The following is a 17,151-nucleotide window of genomic DNA, read 5'->3' as shown; positions in this document are numbered from 1 at the left end:
GCTTTTCACAGGGGAGCGGATTTATTGTAGATATGGGTAAAGGAGAAGCTATTGTTATTCCTGAATTTTGGGCAGAAGTCCTGCGTAATGTGAGAGAATAACAGTAAGATTTTAATTTTAGCAGAGGAAAGATTTTGTTGTTGAAGTTTGTCTGCTTGTTTCTCACTATTACAGAGATAGGAAGTGTTGATAGCATATTTGTTGCATTATCTAAGCAAAATTCATGGCATCATTAACATATTGGCAACATCAATTCTCACTGGCTTGTGAATTTTTATTTTTACATTTAAATGAGGAAAGATTTTGCTTTTCCCAAGCCTCCATGTGAAGCCTCCATGTTTCTCTACCGTAGCATCAATTTCTCTGCTCTGGACCTATGGGGAGTGAAATATGCTTATCACTGTATGCCAGCAAGTATTTGTTGGTAGGTGCCAACGTGTGAATACCTAAACAGCTCAGAGCATGTCCCGTGTGGCTTTGTCTGCTCAGAAGACATCTGAAACAAGGTCTTCTACCTGTTTGTCATGCTTACTTTTTCCTTTATGCTGTGGGTGACTGAGGCACTGTAAATCTGGGTGCTATGGCTGTATCAGCTTCAGGCATGTTTTCTGGGGGAGCTGGGCAGCTGGAGAAATGAAGAGTAATGACTCAGAACAGGAGAAATGGCCAAGGAAAATTAGGAGCACCAACTGCTTTTGTCAAAGACTTAGTGATTTTTAATCCTGATTTGCTGCTTTGCTGCTTCAGGATGGCAGTGTTTATTGTGTATTCTACAGAAAAATTACCCTAGGGGGTTCCTCGGCATGTTTTCTGAATATTCCCATTGCTCAGGGGCACAAAATCAGCATTCCAATTGTCTCTCTTATCCCAGCTGAGAGAATGCTGTTGTTGTTGTTGATGATCAGCCCGGGAAGCTGGGTAGGATTTACATCCTCCTGGCTGCCCCCAGTGTGGCAGCAGCATTGCTGACGGACTGCTGAGCAGCCTCTCTCATATTCCTGAACAAGCCAGAGCTATTGGTTGCCTCAGCTGATGGCTGATAAGGATTAATCAGCCCAACGTCATTTCCAGATGAGCTTGACGAAAAGCAGCAGTTGGCTGAGGGGAAGGAATAATGTGGGTTCCTAACGGAGATTTCTATCTGCTCTTCTTGTTCAGGAAGTACATCTCTGGTCTCAAGCAACCATGTTCTGCCAAAGCATGAAATATCATAGGCATGACTGTTTTCCCTAATGATGCAGAAAAAAATGCTAGAAACCGCAAGGATGCTGCTCTTCTCCCTTTCATCCAGAAAACAAAGATAAGCATGTAAAATCAGAACAAGTTTTATGTCTAACATGGGCCCTGAAGTACATGTACAACTTTTATACCTCCAAGGCAAGGGCGATCCAAAGAGATGTTGGGAAGGAGTCTCGCTCAGAAACTTCCTGAGCTGTGAAATGAATGAACAGCAGGAATGGGGGCTTTTTGGGGGGCAGCTCGGGCTGGAGCTGGAGAAGCTGTTGGAGGAAGCAGCTGCACCATGAGGGAGCTGGAGCAGAGCATGGCCTTGGGCTGCTTTTAGTTCCCCTGTGGCAATAGGCACTGGGTGTTGGCACTGCTGTTTCAGGGAAGGGCTGCTGTCCTCTCCCATGCAAGACTGGCAGAAAAACAGAGGGATGGGTTGGACCTGAGTGGTGTAAAGAAAGTATTTTTCACTTCTCTGTGCTTGGGAGTTTGAGTCCTTCAGTGAAACTTGGGACAACAAGCTCAGCTGAGCCTGACGATGTAGCAGGGTTTGCTTTTGATAGGATATTGAAATTAGATGGGCAAAATAAACAGTGCTGTTGAGCAGAGAGGCTGCATTTCTTAATGCCAGTGCATTCCAAGATAGAATACTTCAACATGTTAGTTTCAAGGTTATTTCTGTTGGAAACACATTTTAAATCTTCTGTGCTTATGATTTCACTTGTATCTATCTATTACAACTGGAATACAGAGTCACTTTATTTTTCCCGTGACTGATCTCTTCTGGCAGGTCTACAGGTGGTGGCAGCCTGCATGTCAGAGTCATCTGCAGTTCTTCGTACAGACAAACTAATTTATGAACACCATTGTTCATGCAAACAAATGTGGTATTTCCATTTTTCTCCACAAGAGAGTTTTTAATAGTGAAATTTTTAGTTAAAATTAAGTACCGTTGTGTTCTGCATTGTAAAAAAAGTCAGTAAATTTCTTAAAATACTATGAAATCATAGAACTTAACAGCTTGGTTATAACCAGCAATGGAACAAGTGATTAAATGCCAATAGTTTACTATTTTTGTTTTTGCTTAGCTGGTACATTGCCAAGTTTGGTGTCTTGCAAGGGATCTCTTGGTTACTGGTGAGAACTGAAGAGCTCTGCAGCTCAGTACAATGCACACACTGTTCTGAAGGCAGGAACAGGGTGGGTAAATAGATCTTGAAAGATCCGTGCTACAGTTCTGAGTTGATGCAGTCTGCTCAGTGACCTTGGAAGTCTCTGTGCTTCACTTTCTATGTCTGTAGAATGGAGACAATGAAGCTGATCTCTGAAGTGCTTAAAGATCTGCTTAAGTGATATGCTTGATTACAGCATGAAACAGTGCTGCTAGGAGGAACACTGATGATTGGAAATGTAACTTGTTCTGTGATTAATTTGGACTTGCTTCTATTTTAATGAGTTGAATACCTTCAGCCAAGAATGCTTTTAGGATGGTTAAGCATTTGGAGGGGAAAGGGAGAAAGAGGATGTTGTTAAAAGGGAAGGAGTTGTTCATATGCAATGTATTAAAAGCTAACCCTGGGATATGGTACAGGTATAACTGCTGCATGGTATGTAGTTCGAAGCCTATATTTTTGGTGATTTGTTTAGCTTAGCCTTTTTTAATCGGTTTGTGCCCTAGGCCTACTTGTGTGGATCTTTCTAAGTAAGAACACGTCAGAAAATTGAAGGTGATTTCAACACCTCTCCCTGGTGGAATTTGTTAAATATACTCTAATGTGGGTCACTGTGGTTTCATGTGAAAACTGAAGAAAACAAGTGGCTTCACTACCTCATGCATTTATCCTTTTGATCTTCTGATTGTTTATCTTTCTGTCTTCAAATCTTTTTCCCTTGACCAGACGAAATACTCCTTACAAAACCCTGGAGCCAGTCAAACCACCAACGGTCCCTAATGATTACATGACCAGTCCTGCCAGACTGGGCAGTCAGCACAGTCCAGGGAGAACAGCTTCCTTGAACCAGAGACCAAGAACACACAGGTAGAGCTTTTTTTTTTCATTCAGACTCCTTCCTGCCTGGCACACTGCTACTTACTGAAAGTCACAGAAAAGCTTTGAAGCTTAGTGCTGTTGGCAGCACAGACTTCATTTGTTTTGTTCTGTGGTACTTTTTCCCAAAAATAAGCAAAACTTCAAAATTTATGCAGTTGAGAAGTTGAGTGGTGGTGGGTCCTACTGGGTTAAAAGCTGCCTTGCTAACCTTAGCCTAAAAAGCAGTTACGCTTTATAGAATATTTTTTGTTGTTGTTTTTAAGTCCACTAGTTGCAAAGGGGAATTTCTCTTTATTAAGAACACTATGATGAAGGTAGTCTGAAAGAGCTGATTGCTTTCTTTTGGCTAAAACTTAATGCTTGTAATCAGTGCTTGCATGATAGAAGTGGAATGTAAAGCTTAATCACAAAGCAGGTATTGGCATTAGCCAATTGTTTCCACATGCTCGAGGGTTTTTATGAAAGAGTAGTGTGTTCTGAAGTGAAAAAGGTGTCTGTGTACCTTGTTCTTTTTTTTTAGTATGTAAATTTATTCTCAGATTGCAAGGCTAGATTTTTCTTCAAGCCTCATGAGTGAGTTTGGTTTCCTCAATTTGATGGTATCAGAACTTAAAAACTGCAGGAAAAAAAAGCAGACAAAAGAGTTCAGTGTAGCTAAAAATAAAATGGTAGTTTATTTTTCAGAGAGCTTCTTCCTTTTTTTTTTTTTTTTTTTAACACCCAGCAGACAATTAAACACCATTGGTCACTAATTAGGAGTTGAGAGAATTTTGGACACTTTGTTCATGAAATACCATCAGAATTAAATAAAATCTAAATCTGGATGCATTGAAGATCTTGTTAATCTGTTTAGCTGGCTCCTGTGAACGCTCGCTACATTTGTCTCACAAGATCTTTATTTTGTGTAGACTGCAGTTAGAAAGTCAGCTGCAACCATGGTGACAAGTGTCTTTAGCAGACAGAACACTAATTTTGAAGGAATTGTCTTGGCTTCCATTTCAGATCACTGATTCTCTTTTTGTGACAGTATTATTTTCTTAAGAAATGTATGAATGATTTGTAGCTACCCAAGAATGGTAAATAAACTGTAAAATCACTGAGTACTTCTTCATTAGCATGAACGGTTGGAAGTGGTGGTGTTTTGGCTTCAAGGCATCTTGACTGCTTAGTTCCTTTTATATTATCCACTTAATCTGTGTGAATTCAAGCCTTGGCTTAAGGAATGTTCTCGGATAAGGACAGATGTTTTCTGAACTTTCATTCCTTTTTTCGTTCCTCAATGAAGAGAGATGTTTTGGTCTCTCCAGTAGATCACTAGAAGTGTGTTCTGTAAAAATCTGTATTGCTGGCCTAGAGTATATAAACAGTACTGAGACAAATTGTCACCTGCATGTACTGTTATCTTATAGACTGTCTTAGAAACAAACTTCTTATACACAAATTGTGTGCATGTGTGTGTGAAATGGTGTTTTGGCTATACAGATAATTATTCCTCCCTTACTCCTACCCAGCTTGGATTATCGTGGCTGTTCTCAGTGAAAAACTTCTTATTCTAAGCCTCTGTTCTAAGTAGAGGAAAGGTTCCTTCAGCTGATAACATAATTAATTTTAAATAATTATTTGTAGTTTAGGCATGAACTCTTCCAGCCCCAGCTTACTGCTTCTAATTAATACAAGGCTTTTAAACTATTCCCGCGGTTGTTACTCTGTTGCCTAGAACTGGTATGGCTGCTTACCTTTTTATTTTTGAAATCATGTAATTAGACATTCTATGCATAGTGATGTTCATCAACTTAGCTAATTCCATTTATTAGGAGTGTAATGCTTCCTGCATAGATGATTAGGTATATAAGATTGTAGGTAGAGACAAGGGATTTTTTGACAGTCTGTAATTGAGTTAGACCAGCAGAGTTCACGCAAAAAACGTGACTGTTGATATGCTTTTGTAGGAAATGTGTGCTAATACTTGTGTTTTTCTGTTTTGCTTCCATAGCGGTAGTAGTGGAGGAAGTGGCAGTCGAGAGAATAGCGGCAGCAGCAGTATTGGCATTCCCATTGCCGTGCCTACACCTTCACCGCCAACCATTGGGCCAGGTAGGAGGGACTCTTCCCATGTTAACTTAAGGCTGTAATGTCAGTCTCTTGTGTTTGCACAAGTAAGTAGAAGTCTCAACCTCAAATAAAATACAGAAGATGACCTACAGAAAATTGCCAGTAGTTCAAACTCTTCAACTGGTGTCATTTATTCTGGTACAGTCTGAAGTTGCTAAGCTGTGAGAGAGACCCTGAGAGAAGCAGGAGAACTTGTTGTGTGAAAGAGAGCCGTGCAGGTTCTGTCAGTGTCTAAAGCATATTTTCTTATCTTTAAGAATGATGAGCAGTGGAAATGTGTAGAATCCATTTTTAAAAAATTGTTAAATAGCAAGATTATCTGGATGATAACCCATCTCTGTCACTTGTTTACTATTTGTGTCTTTTGTAAGCACATAATGTTAACTTTCCCAAGAAAGTAATGGTGCAGTGTAATTTTGCTGTTGCACCTGTTGAATCTCTGTTCCTTGGTTCATTTCTTACACACATGTAGGCTTTCCTTTCTCTTTCCCAGGTGTTCCTTATCCTGCATTGGTCCAAGTAGGGATGTATATTACTGTCATCATCCCATTGAAATAAATGGGAATAAAGACCTGCAGATACAGAACCCTGTTTAGGATCAGGGCCTGAGCTTGTATCAGTTTACTGAAGTTGCATTTTTGTATTTATTTGGGAAGCCTATCAGGTGCCCTTGCTTTCTTACTTGCTTTTTAAATATGTGGCCTAATTGAGAATATAAACTATTTTATTAGCACACATTTCTGTTCCTCCTCCTCCTGGAGCCCCGCCAGCACCACCACTGCCACCACCTCTCCCGATGGGCAGTCTGATAGGTGAGACTTGTGTCAGTGCTGAAGTGATTGCAGTCATGCTGCATAATCAATAATCATCTCTTCCTAATGGACTTAGTGAATCTGCTTTTTTTTTTTCATCTGTACTGGGGTCTACATGATTTTAATATAAAAATCAGTTCTGGTGTGATTTTTTTTTTCTTTAAACAAATCTAATCTCCACTAATTTCCTGTGGTTAAAGCCTCTGAAGGTAAATGTAGAAGGTGTGGGTAAAAAGCTGCTAGTTGCTTGAAATTTCTATTCCCAATAAAGCTAAGATCCAATTAGTCTAATCTGAAAGAGCTCAAAATCGGCTGGAACATTGCTATTTTGCTCTGTCACTCTTGCAGTTGAAACTAAGCTGCTACGGTTGCACTTTCTCCTAAGAAACGTTAGCTGATATGTAGGGAGATGTATGTATTCTGTGGGAAAAAGGTGACTGAAAAGCAGAAGTGTCTGTCACAGTGGCTTGGGTTTGATCCTGCAATGCTGCAGGCAGATGCCAAACTGGAAGTCTTTATGATACAAGCTGACAGTTCTTGAAAAAATGCTTCAAACCTTCCATGCAGCTGTTAGGAAGGGATTTAAAAGTAGTGAGTGTAAAACCACACAGAACTCTCCCTTTCCTATCACAGACTGATGTCAGAATTCATAGATCTTGTTACGAAACTAGCTTTGGAGGCTTTGACCCATGTAACCCTTTGCACTTTCTCTTACTGAAGTGTTAAGCGAAAGTGACTTTGGATGGCACTACTACTGCAAACTTCTGACTGCACACGTGTGCATTTTGTATATATTTTTATATGTATGTATAAGATATATACGTATGCATTTAAAAGCACAGAACATTTTATTGCAGAACAATTTTTGCGTTCAAAAATTGCAGAGTTGTGCATTGATCCTCAGCGTTTGAGATTCATTACTTTGCAAGGCTCGATGCTTTTATCTATCTGTCAGAGGTTAATGCAGAAAGAGAACTTAAATTGTTTTATTAACCTTGGCTTTTGTGCAGCAAGCATGGGGAAGGTAAAAATGGGTATTCATCTTGAAGAATGAGTGACATGTCTTTCTGACAGCCTGCACTGGTGATACTGATCTATTAGAAGTGCAAATTCTACGAATATAGAAGCACCGCTAGCAAATATGATTGGTGAATGTGCCAAGTGTCTGAAGCTCATTGTATTTATTTTACAATTTTATTAGAGCATTTTTTAATATATAATTGGAGACAAATTCTGGTTCACAATAGAGAACATTGGCTTTGAGCAGAATGTGTGGTTTTCTGTGTGTGCTTTTTAATAAAGGGTGTTGCATGTAGAGTTATTGAGATATGCTTAGGAGCTGGAAGCTGGTTCAAGTTTCCAACCCCATCCAGGCTGTCAAAGTAGTTATCAGCATTTCTCAAATGCCCTTTATATGAGTGTTGTTTTATGTCCTGCGTGTGTTTTCTCGTTATTGATTATAACAGGGATGTTTGTCTTCTGTTCATCTCCTGTTACTGCCTTAATTTATTGGTGATGTGTGATCAAACAATTCCCAGGTTCTGGGCTTTATCTGTTTTCTGCATTCTATCCCAAGTAATGCTCTGCTCAAGTCTTCTCCTTGGTTCCTCTGGCTAATGCCTTTCAGCTGCTCCTGGTTCAGCTCCTGGTTCCCAGTATGGCACAATGACCAGGCAAATCTCGCGACACAACTCTACCACTTCTTCAGCATCTTCTGGTGGATACAGACGGAATCCTTCTGTGACTGCCCCATTTTCTGCTCAACCTCATGTTAATGGCGGGCCTCTTTATTCTCAAAATTCAAGTAAGCTTCTGAGCTCTGAAATCAAAAACTGTTTTGAGCAAAATGATTGTAAAAGCATGCATGGCATTTTAATTCATTTGTGAAAAGCATCAATAAGATTATTGCTTTCTTTCCTAAAATAGAAGGAAAAACAAACAAGAAAAACTCTTTAAGTTGTGCAGAGATTGTACTGTATGCAATTTCACTGTTTTTCCCCTCTGAGTTGTTTGCTGTTACTCACTATGAGAAATTATTATGATTGCCTGTTTAATTATGGGCACATTATACTTATCATTTCAGGTGTGCTTGGAGAATATAAACTAAAACCAGATTTTTTTGCAGGAGTCCTAATGTGGTTGTAGCACACTTTCTCCACTACTGGACTAGTGGTGAGAGTGTGCTATCAGAGCACAGTGCTCATAAAGCTTTTCCCACTACACATTTTCTTCCTTGTCTCTGTCTTGTTTCCAAATCCTATTTCTGTTTCCAAATTTCTCTTCTGTTCTTCACTTTAAACTTGACTGTTAGAGAAGGGACGGAAGAGTTCAGTCTCTTTTCTTTTTAACAGTTAGCTCCTTTATGCTTCTACACCAATGCTACCATTGATGGAAATGAGTGAGGGGTGGAATGCGGTGGGCACCTGAGCCTGGTTTTAGTCAGCAGGGTTCTGCCTAACTACAGAACATGGCAAGCAAGGTTGATTGCAGAAAGTTCTGCAAAATAGGGATTTACTAGAATCTTGGTGGAAAGCTACATTTAGATCAGGAACTTTTTCCTTACTGTTTTCAGTCCAAGTCCAGTGGAGTTCTTCTTTACTGGAAACAGCAAGGATCATTTTAACCAGATATACATAGAGAAGTGATTGTACTCACATGGCTTCTAGTGCTGAGCCAACTCTTTAAACTTCAGAGAGATATTTCTTTTAAAAGAAATCCTGATGTTTAGGCTGAAGATCTCTACAGACCAGTAGCTGGCTGGTAGTATACTTACTCTTAAGGAAGGAATATGTAGACAATATTTGAGACACCAAAGAGAAACGTTTTCTTAATGGTTTAGAAGTATGGCATTTGTCCAAAACCATCTTTCTATGCAGGCACAGTACCTATCTAGTTTTTTTGTTTTTTTTTTTTTCCCATTCCTAATTTTCAGACTGACTTTTCATTTTCTTCCACACTCCTGCTCCCCCAAATTAATTCTGTAACAGAAACCCCCTCCTGCTCAAGCAATTGTGTTCTGTTGAATGAGCAGGACTTCTGGAAATAGTTGCCTTGAATGCTCTGCACACCACTATTTCTGAACATTTGGAGTTTTCCAAAGCAATTTTTTGCTCAAATGCAGGTGCTGTTCCTCAGTCTAGCATCTCTGGTGTTCTCAAAATACTGATTATCAAATTTTTTTCAACAGTATTTTGATGATGGGTGGTTTTTCTACTTCAAACTGTTTTTTTCTCTGTTTCTATAACTGGTGATTTTTTTTAATGCTACTCTCTTGACATTTAATCTAGGTTCCATGTTTTCTTAAGGTTTTACTTCTCATGCTAACAAATATTCTGTTTTTTTCTTAGACGTTTACTTCAATTTTGTGAGAAACCTGTTTGTTGTCCCTCTTATTGGTTGTTTCCCTCATTCAGTTGATTTGATTATTGGTTTTGTAATGAACTAAATGCTTCATTTTTATTCATCAAACATTAATCTTAGTCATGGCTTTATTTAAAACTGTTGCTTACTTGGAAGTACAGAACCTCTTTCAAATTTGATTCCAACTGGATTATGCTGCTGAATTCCCATCTTCACAGGAATTTTGTTTTGCTGCAAGAGAAATTTTCCTGAGAAGAGGCACGGTGTAAACAAATGAGTTGATGTTCTGTTGTTTTTTTATTATTTTCTTTTTCTTTTTTGTTTGCTTTTTCTCTCTCCTCCCCACCTTCAGTGCTGTCCCACCAGCACCAGTACTTTACGTGGCACGTACCGCTGCCACCAGGCCTCTGTGGTGTGTGCAGAGGGAAAAGCTGAACACCTCAGCTGTCAACCCAGCAGGGCTGAGCGCTGGTTCAGTGTTTCCCATCTCGTGTTTCACTGAGCAGGGCTGTGCTTCAAGGGAAATGAGAAGCCTTTGCCACTTAACGACTTTGCAGTTGTTAAGTTGCAGAGCGCCTCTAACCACAGAGGGCTTAATAACTTGAAATAAAACACCATTCAGCCCTAAACCTACCTGTTTTCCTTCCAACAAGCAACAGGTCCTTTTTACATGCAAAACAACAATGCTGTGAGCTGTCCCTTGTCCGCATCCCCAGAAAAATTACAGGAGGTGCTCTGTATGAGTACTGACATCACAGCATTATTTCCTCTGTAAAGACGCCGTCTTTACTCTGTCAGTGCTGCTTTGCTGCGTTTATGTAGCTCTCTGCTCTGATGGTAGAGGAGGAGTTCAGAATCCCCCACACCACTGCCTCCTCTTCTGGCAGCATACTTTATACAGAGAACTCCTGGATCTGAGCAATTATGAGCACAATGAGAAGCTCAGCACTGCGTGCAGCCTGAGCCCCCCCATGCACACCCTAGGAGCTCCCCGCTGTGGGCTGCGCTCTGCTTTGTGCTCAGATGGATGCGGGCAGGTTTTGCTTTTTGGGCCTCGTTTGGCTAGCCATGAATTCAGCCTCGTTGGAAACACAAGCTTGAAGAAGGTTCTTCTGTGTATGTGTTCTTGTTGTTCTTGACATACTTCGTTTTGTGGTCCTCGTTACTGACGGCTGCTTTTGTTTGTTTCCTTTTTTTTCCCCCGTGTCCGTTTGACTTTCCCCATCTGGTGTGTGCCTTGCTACCAGTTTCTATTGCTCCACCCCCTCCCCCTATGCCTCAGTTGACTCCACAGATACCTCTCACAGGCTTCGTGGCCAGGGTGCAGGAAAACAGTAAGTTTGGACAAGCTGAGCTATTAAAGGGTAGAGCCTCCTTCCTTCTAGCATGCATGGCTGGCAAGTCAGACTCTCTTTTGTTTCCTTTTCCAGAAGCTAATACCATCTTGCGTTGTAGTGTCAATATGCTATTGGAGCTGAAGGGCAAACTCTTCAATATTTTATAACATGTGCATGATTATTACTGACCCATTTAAGTTCTGAACTGCAAATTTATTAGAGAAATACAGTGTGAAATATGTGGCATCTGCTTCATCTGAATGTGGAAGTGTATCTTAATTAAAATATTAATTTCATGTTGAATCATCCTGCCCGAGGCTTTTTCAGCAGGGATAATTGATTAGGTTTTATTAGAAGGCTTATGTAGACTGTCAAAATATGTACCATGCAATCACTGACTCCAGTGCTGCAGTAGTTTTTGGGAAGCCACACGGGCAATTGAAAATGTGCAGTCTTAACAATCTAATGCCATTGCACAGGAGCTCCTGAGGTATTTCTCTTCTCGTCCACCTTTCATTCTCCATTGCTTTGTGTCCTGTAGCCAGATTTCCCTACCGAGCTGTCTTGCAGCATAGCTCTGTGGATAGATTTGTGAGAGATGCTCCGTGGCTGTGATCTGTTTTCCACTGCTATCTTTGCTTTTACCATTATTGCTTGATGCGTTTCAGGTCAGTGTTCCTATCCCAAATGCTAGTGCAGGGGTGAAGTCTTGCTCCTGCTGTGGGGACATCTTTGTTGCAGGAGAATGTTGTTGTTCTGTAAACAACAGCAAGAATGCAATGCAGGTAGGACATGAAATGGGTATAACACATTCTTAAGGCATTTGGGAGTCATGGTGAAGTCTGCTAGAATCTCAGGGGCAGTTACTGCACAGTGGTGCTCCAGAATATGCTGAGGGGCCCTCAGCTCTGATCAGTGCTGCTGTACAGCTTCTCACATGAGCTTGTTAGTGCTCATATTATGAGAGTATCCCCAGACATAAGAAGCATCTCTGTGGTTCCCATTCAAAAAGAAGGTATTTTGGTGTGTTAAGCTAGGTGAGTGCTAAGAATCTTGTTTGTGTAGACTAGCATGCCACAAAATTGACATAACTTCCCAAAATGCAAAGTGTAAGGGTAGATGTACTAAAGATGAAAGGTACAAAATGTCTGCACTTGCTGATAAACTTGAGAAAATTGACACCTGCTTCTGAATTGTTCCAAGTATTGTCCTCTTGGAGATAACACCGGTGCGTGGGAGAGCAGAGGTGAAAGGGGCAGACTTATTTGTGTGTGTCACAACAAAAATTAAATCAGACTTGTGAATGAGATCGCAGCAGAAAATAGCTGAAGCTTGAAACCTGGTCTAGGAATTGTCCTGTTTATTTTCTTTCTTTAATAGTCCCTGGGGTTTGAAAGTTCTCTAATGAGTATGGCTTTGAGCTGCTGCTGCTGCCTCGTTTCAGAGGTGGGAGTGCATGTGGCAGCTTGTGCACACACTCAGCAGAACTGGCTGCGGAGGACCTTCATCTGTCTTGTTTTCTACAGCACAGTCACAGGGAGTAGAGTTACAGAGACACAGGTAGGCTTGTCTCTTATGGGAAAAGTCTTTTTTTTTCCTTCTCATAAAGATTGATGGATTTAGAAGGCATCCTCTGCCCACCCTGTGGACTCCTTTCTGACTTTTTCTAGGGCAGGGAATTAAAAAACTGCTCAAGGCCTGTTCTTTTTTCCTGCGCCCTGTGCCCAAGCTGTGGGTGTCTCCTGCAGAGAGGTTTAGCAGTGTGCCCAGGGACCAGTGACTGGCTGGCAGCTGCTGTGCTCTCACACCCGCTCTGTTAAAGAGGAGTCTGCAGGGCCCTATTTAATGACAGGGATGTGAACACGTGCTAGAGAAGATACTTCAATTAGGTGCTTTGTTAAGTCTGGTCCCTGCACCCTTCCTCATTTAGAGTATTTCTGTATGCCTTTCCCCCCCCCCCCCGCTAAGGAAAATTAATGGTGTTCTCGATTCTGCCTGGCTGAGTTCACAACCAGGCAACATGTAGGTTGCAGTCCCGGAGGTGGGGACACATCCTGCAGTGACACTTGTCTGATTTTCTGTTCCGTTTTCACCCCGTGTGTAATTGTGATGTTGAATTGTTTTGTATGTTTCCCATAAACCAGTGTGAGCACAGCATTTTGGTGTGTGTTGGTGCTTCCACACTCACATTTCCTGCCCTCTTTTGTTCTTGTCAAATAAACGTCTTCACTGTTGAATAAATACAGCCTTTATTAAGGTAAGGATTTCTTAGCATCTCGAAGGATTGTTGTTGAATACTTTTTTTTCCTGGCTGTAGCTGGATACTAAGGGTAGGAATACCATTTGTGAAAGATGTGCTGAAAAGAGCACACAAATGCTGTGCGTTTATAAATATTGCTGTCATGTGCCTGTGGTGTAGCAGAGAAGCCTGCCTGCGAGTGCTGCTCAGTAATGCAAGCAAGACAGAGCACTCCGTTGGACAGAGACTTTGTTAGTCTGTCTCCAAGTGACATCAGTGGGCTTCTGTAGAGGAGAGGAATTGTTAATGCAGCTGCCTCCTGATGCCACACTGTGGAGAGCTGTGGTTGAGGTGACAGCAGCACCTTGGGGGGCTGTGGCCTTCCCCCGTCACAGCACAGCCTCTCTGGCACAGCTGGAACCTGAGAGCTGTGCTGAGCTATGTTGCTGAGGACCAAAGGCTTGTCACTGCTTAGTAGTGGTCAGGCAGAAGGAAAGAGCAGTAAAGCAAACAAACGTAACTAGCAAGAGCTAGAGCTTCACTCCATGCTGTGTTCTTTCCTTGCTTTCCAGCTTGTCTTCCTTAAAGTTAGCAGTGTTCTGGAGCACGTGCCCTGCTCTTTCAGTCATGCCCTCTCAGAGCAGTGGATTTCAGCCTGTGCCTGTGTCTCATTTGCAGACTCCCAGATTGCTTGTCATTAAATCTGTGTTCCTATACAGCAGTGCTGAGCTCAGTGATGGCTCCTTACAGTAACTCCCACCTAGGTTTGTGTGTAGTGACCCCAGATCTGGGGAATGAGATGGGCAGCACGGTGTCTTGCATCTGGGATCTCTCTCCCCCTGTGCTGCCAGCTGCCATGAACGTTACTAAGAACCGATGGGAAGAGTGATCTGTTCCATACTGCCTCTCTCTTTTCCCAAAGCAACTTGTAATTGTGCTGATTGGAGAGTCTCAGGGCAGGGATTTGACATTTTGGATTACTCAATTTCTTGAGCACTTTTTCCCAAAGAGCAGCTGCTGCCTGTTGTAGTTTTCCATTTGTTAACTGAATCCTGGATGTGTGCATACACACAAGCCAGTCTGCAGGATACTGATGAGTACAAAGCTTTTCTTCCACAGCAAGATTGCTTGGCTTTCCCCCACCTGGTTAAATCTGAAGCCCGGTCTCGACCCTTCCTTTGTGATCTGCACCAGATCTTTTTTCCTCTCTTGTTGCTAGCTCTGAGAGAAGGAATCCAAGGAAGCAGTGTTCACAAACAAATGAAAGTGACTGTGCAGGCAAAGGCTTTGTGCAAAATGAATCATGCTGGCAGCCGCCGCTGCCCGGCTCAGAGGATGCTGCTCACAGTGCTCCCATGGCTTCCGCTGCAGCCAGCCCTCAGCATGGCCGGCGAGCAGGGCTGCCCGCTGCCGGTGTTCAGCTTGTGCCCTGCAGCATGTGCTTTCACTCTAGTAGCATCTCTACGTAGATCTGACCACTAATAACAAATGTAGCTGTGTGTTGTAGCTGTTAATACAAAGCCTCTGTTTCTAATCAGTGCATGGTATTATAGCGCATGCCGTGTGTGTTGTCATCCCTTTTATTTACAGTCTGCAGCCTCAGGTTTCTTTAGATGTGCAAGCTGGTTTTCCTGTAAAAAAAAAAATTTCCCAACATTTCCAGTTGCCGATAGCCCGACTCCTCCCCCCCCGCCACCCCCCGACGAGATGCCAATGTTCGATGACTCCCCCCCACCTCCACCCCCACCCCCTGTGGACTACGAGGACGAGGAGGCTGCTGTCGTGCAGTACAGCGATCCCTACGCGGATGGAGATCCTGCCTGGGCACCCAAGAACTACATAGAGAAAGGTAGGAAGGGCTGCAGCTGTGTTCCTGCAGCGCTGGGGATTAATGGCATCGGAAGGGGATGAAGGGCTAAGCTTGGTCTGATGAAAAGTCATTGCCCCTGCTAGTCAGAACTCAAAGCGTTCTGTTCTTAGTTTGTCAGTGGCTACACCTGATGTGATACAATATAATCCTTTTAAAGAAGGATTATAAAATATCTTCAAGCATTCTAGAATGAAGGGATAAGAAGTATAGCAAAACGGTTATGAGAAGCAGATGTGAATCTGATGGCTTTTCATCTTTGCTGAGCTTCTGGACTGTGTCTGCAGCTACCCCAGGGTTGCTGAGCAGTCATCTAGAAAGGGAGCTGCACAAAGCCCCGAAAGCCCATGCTCTGTCCTGCTCTGTCCCATCAAGCTTGAAAGTCAGCTAGAGCACACCATGAGACTTTTTCACTATGAAATGTAGTGAGGCTTCCATGGAGACAGTGATAGGACGAGGAGGGATGGTTTTAAACTGAAAGAGGGGAGATTTAGGCTAGATGCTTGGAGGAAATTTTCTTACTTAGAGGGTGGTGAGGCCCTGGCACTGCTGCCCAGAGAAGCTGTGGGTGCCTCATCCCTGGAGGCATTCAAGGCCAGGTTGGATGGGGCCCTGGGCAGCCTGAGCTGCTGGGTGAGAGCCCTGCCCATGGCATGGGGTTGAAACTGAATGGGCCTTTAGGTCCCTTCCAATCCAAACCATTCTGTGAATCTATGAGACATACCAACGAGTCTGCATCAACAGGCTTTAACTGTGCTTAGACATAAACTCATACAGTAAACATTTCTTCCCATGAATAACTGATCTCCTGCCCATAGAGCTGTGTTAGGACAGTGACCAGTTTGTCAGCAGCAGTGTTGCAAGTTTTCTCAGGTTCTGGCTGGTACTGTCATGTGCATGAAACGTGTCTGTGGTATGGGCTTGGCAGCAGCCATGGAACTGCTGTGTCCTGTCCTCACTGCTGGCTGCACTGAGTGCAGGGTGCACACACAGGATGAAGAGAACTGACAGTATTCCATCATCATTTGCTAGGCAGTAGGACTCAAGTTTCTGAGATGATGCATCATGTAAAATAGTAGATTCTTAAAATCTATGAAATTGACTGATTACGTAAATCCATATTTACTGTTTAAAAGGGCAAGAGATGTCCACAGTTTGTGTATTCATAGCAGTAGTTTGTAATTCCAGTAGTACAGGAGGCAATGTTGTTTTTCCTTAGGGAGATCTCTGCTTTGTTGATTGCACGCAGTAGGTGAGAGATTGGTGAGAATATTTACCAGGCAGGTACCAGGGAAAAGGGAGATGTCACTTTCAGGACTTGATGTCAAACAGGAAAACCGCGTGAATTCAGTACAGAAAATCCCAGGATGGCAAATGAGTCTTTCCAAGATGTAACCGCAGCGAGTGGTGCTATTCACACGATGCTAATCTTTTCCATGTTCAATCCACAGTTGTTGCTATATATGATTATACGAAGGACAAAGACGACGAGCTGTCGTTTATGGAGGGTGCAATCATTTATGTGATAAAGAAGAACGACGACGGCTGGTATGAAGGAGTCTGCAACCGAGTGACCGGCTTGTTTCCTGGGAATTATGTCGAGTCAATCATGCACTATGCCGATTAAAACCCTTTGCTTTTCAAAGTTGGGTCCTGTACTCGGTCACACCACGATTATTTCCGAGAGGTAACTAAAAGCTAACAGAATTGTCTTAATATACTTTCAAAAATGTGCCCATTTCTTCAGGCCATACTGTTTTGATGGTATGATTGAATGTCCATCTCTCTGAGTCTCTGGGGGCAGTATGTCTTACCTGATGGCAATTTGTAAAACAAGCAGCTGTCTATAACTGGTTATACTTATTTACTTACGCATTGTTAATTTTACGACCAGCCTAAATATTCTGGGGAAGTAGGGTATAATATTTAATGAACCATGATTCAGATTGTGCCATTACATTTTTTCAGTACAGCATGGTAACTAACACTACGTTAGACTAACATATTAAAATCTGGATGAGAAGTTTAATGTTAGTGCTGGTCATGTTACTTTTTGTTTAGACTCTTTGCTCATTCTTGAACTATATTTGTTTAAAGCATGCATACAAACTTATGTATTGAAATATACTTTTTTAAAAATCCAAGA

General features: G+C 42.1%; 1 protein-coding gene across 12 annotated transcripts in view; it reads left to right on the top strand.

The window, feature by feature from the left end:
- ABI1 (abl interactor 1) overlaps positions 1 to 17,149 on the top strand; it is a 74,759-nt gene extending 57,610 nt beyond the window's left edge. For 2 of the 12 annotated variants that reach the window (XM_065731389.1, XM_065731388.1), the window contains 7 exons: positions 3,126 to 3,266; positions 5,272 to 5,372; positions 6,122 to 6,202; positions 7,830 to 8,006; positions 10,810 to 10,896; positions 14,802 to 14,987; positions 16,457 to 17,149. In XM_065731389.1, the coding sequence (XP_065587461.1) occupies positions 3,126 to 3,266; positions 5,272 to 5,372; positions 6,122 to 6,202; positions 7,830 to 8,006; positions 10,810 to 10,896; positions 14,802 to 14,987; positions 16,457 to 16,632 (949 nt within the window). In that variant the 3' untranslated portion in view covers positions 16,633 to 17,149. The remainder of the gene's footprint in view (positions 1 to 3,125; positions 3,267 to 5,271; positions 5,373 to 6,121; positions 6,203 to 7,829; positions 8,007 to 10,809; positions 10,897 to 14,801; positions 14,988 to 16,456) is intronic. The other 10 variants (XM_065731399.1, XM_065731390.1, XM_065731394.1 and 7 more) reach the window with 7 other exon arrangements.
- The last annotated feature ends 2 nt before the right edge of the window (positions 17,150 to 17,151 follow it).

The sequence above is a fragment of the Cyrtonyx montezumae genome, unplaced genomic scaffold, assembly GCF_038088225.1.
Source record: "Cyrtonyx montezumae isolate F1298 unplaced genomic scaffold, pur_monq_1.0 scaffold_14, whole genome shotgun sequence".
Classification (NCBI taxonomy): domain Eukaryota; kingdom Metazoa; phylum Chordata; class Aves; order Galliformes; family Odontophoridae; genus Cyrtonyx; species Cyrtonyx montezumae.
Note: the sequence above shows the minus strand (reverse complement) of the source record. Positions and strands in the feature narration are given on the sequence as shown.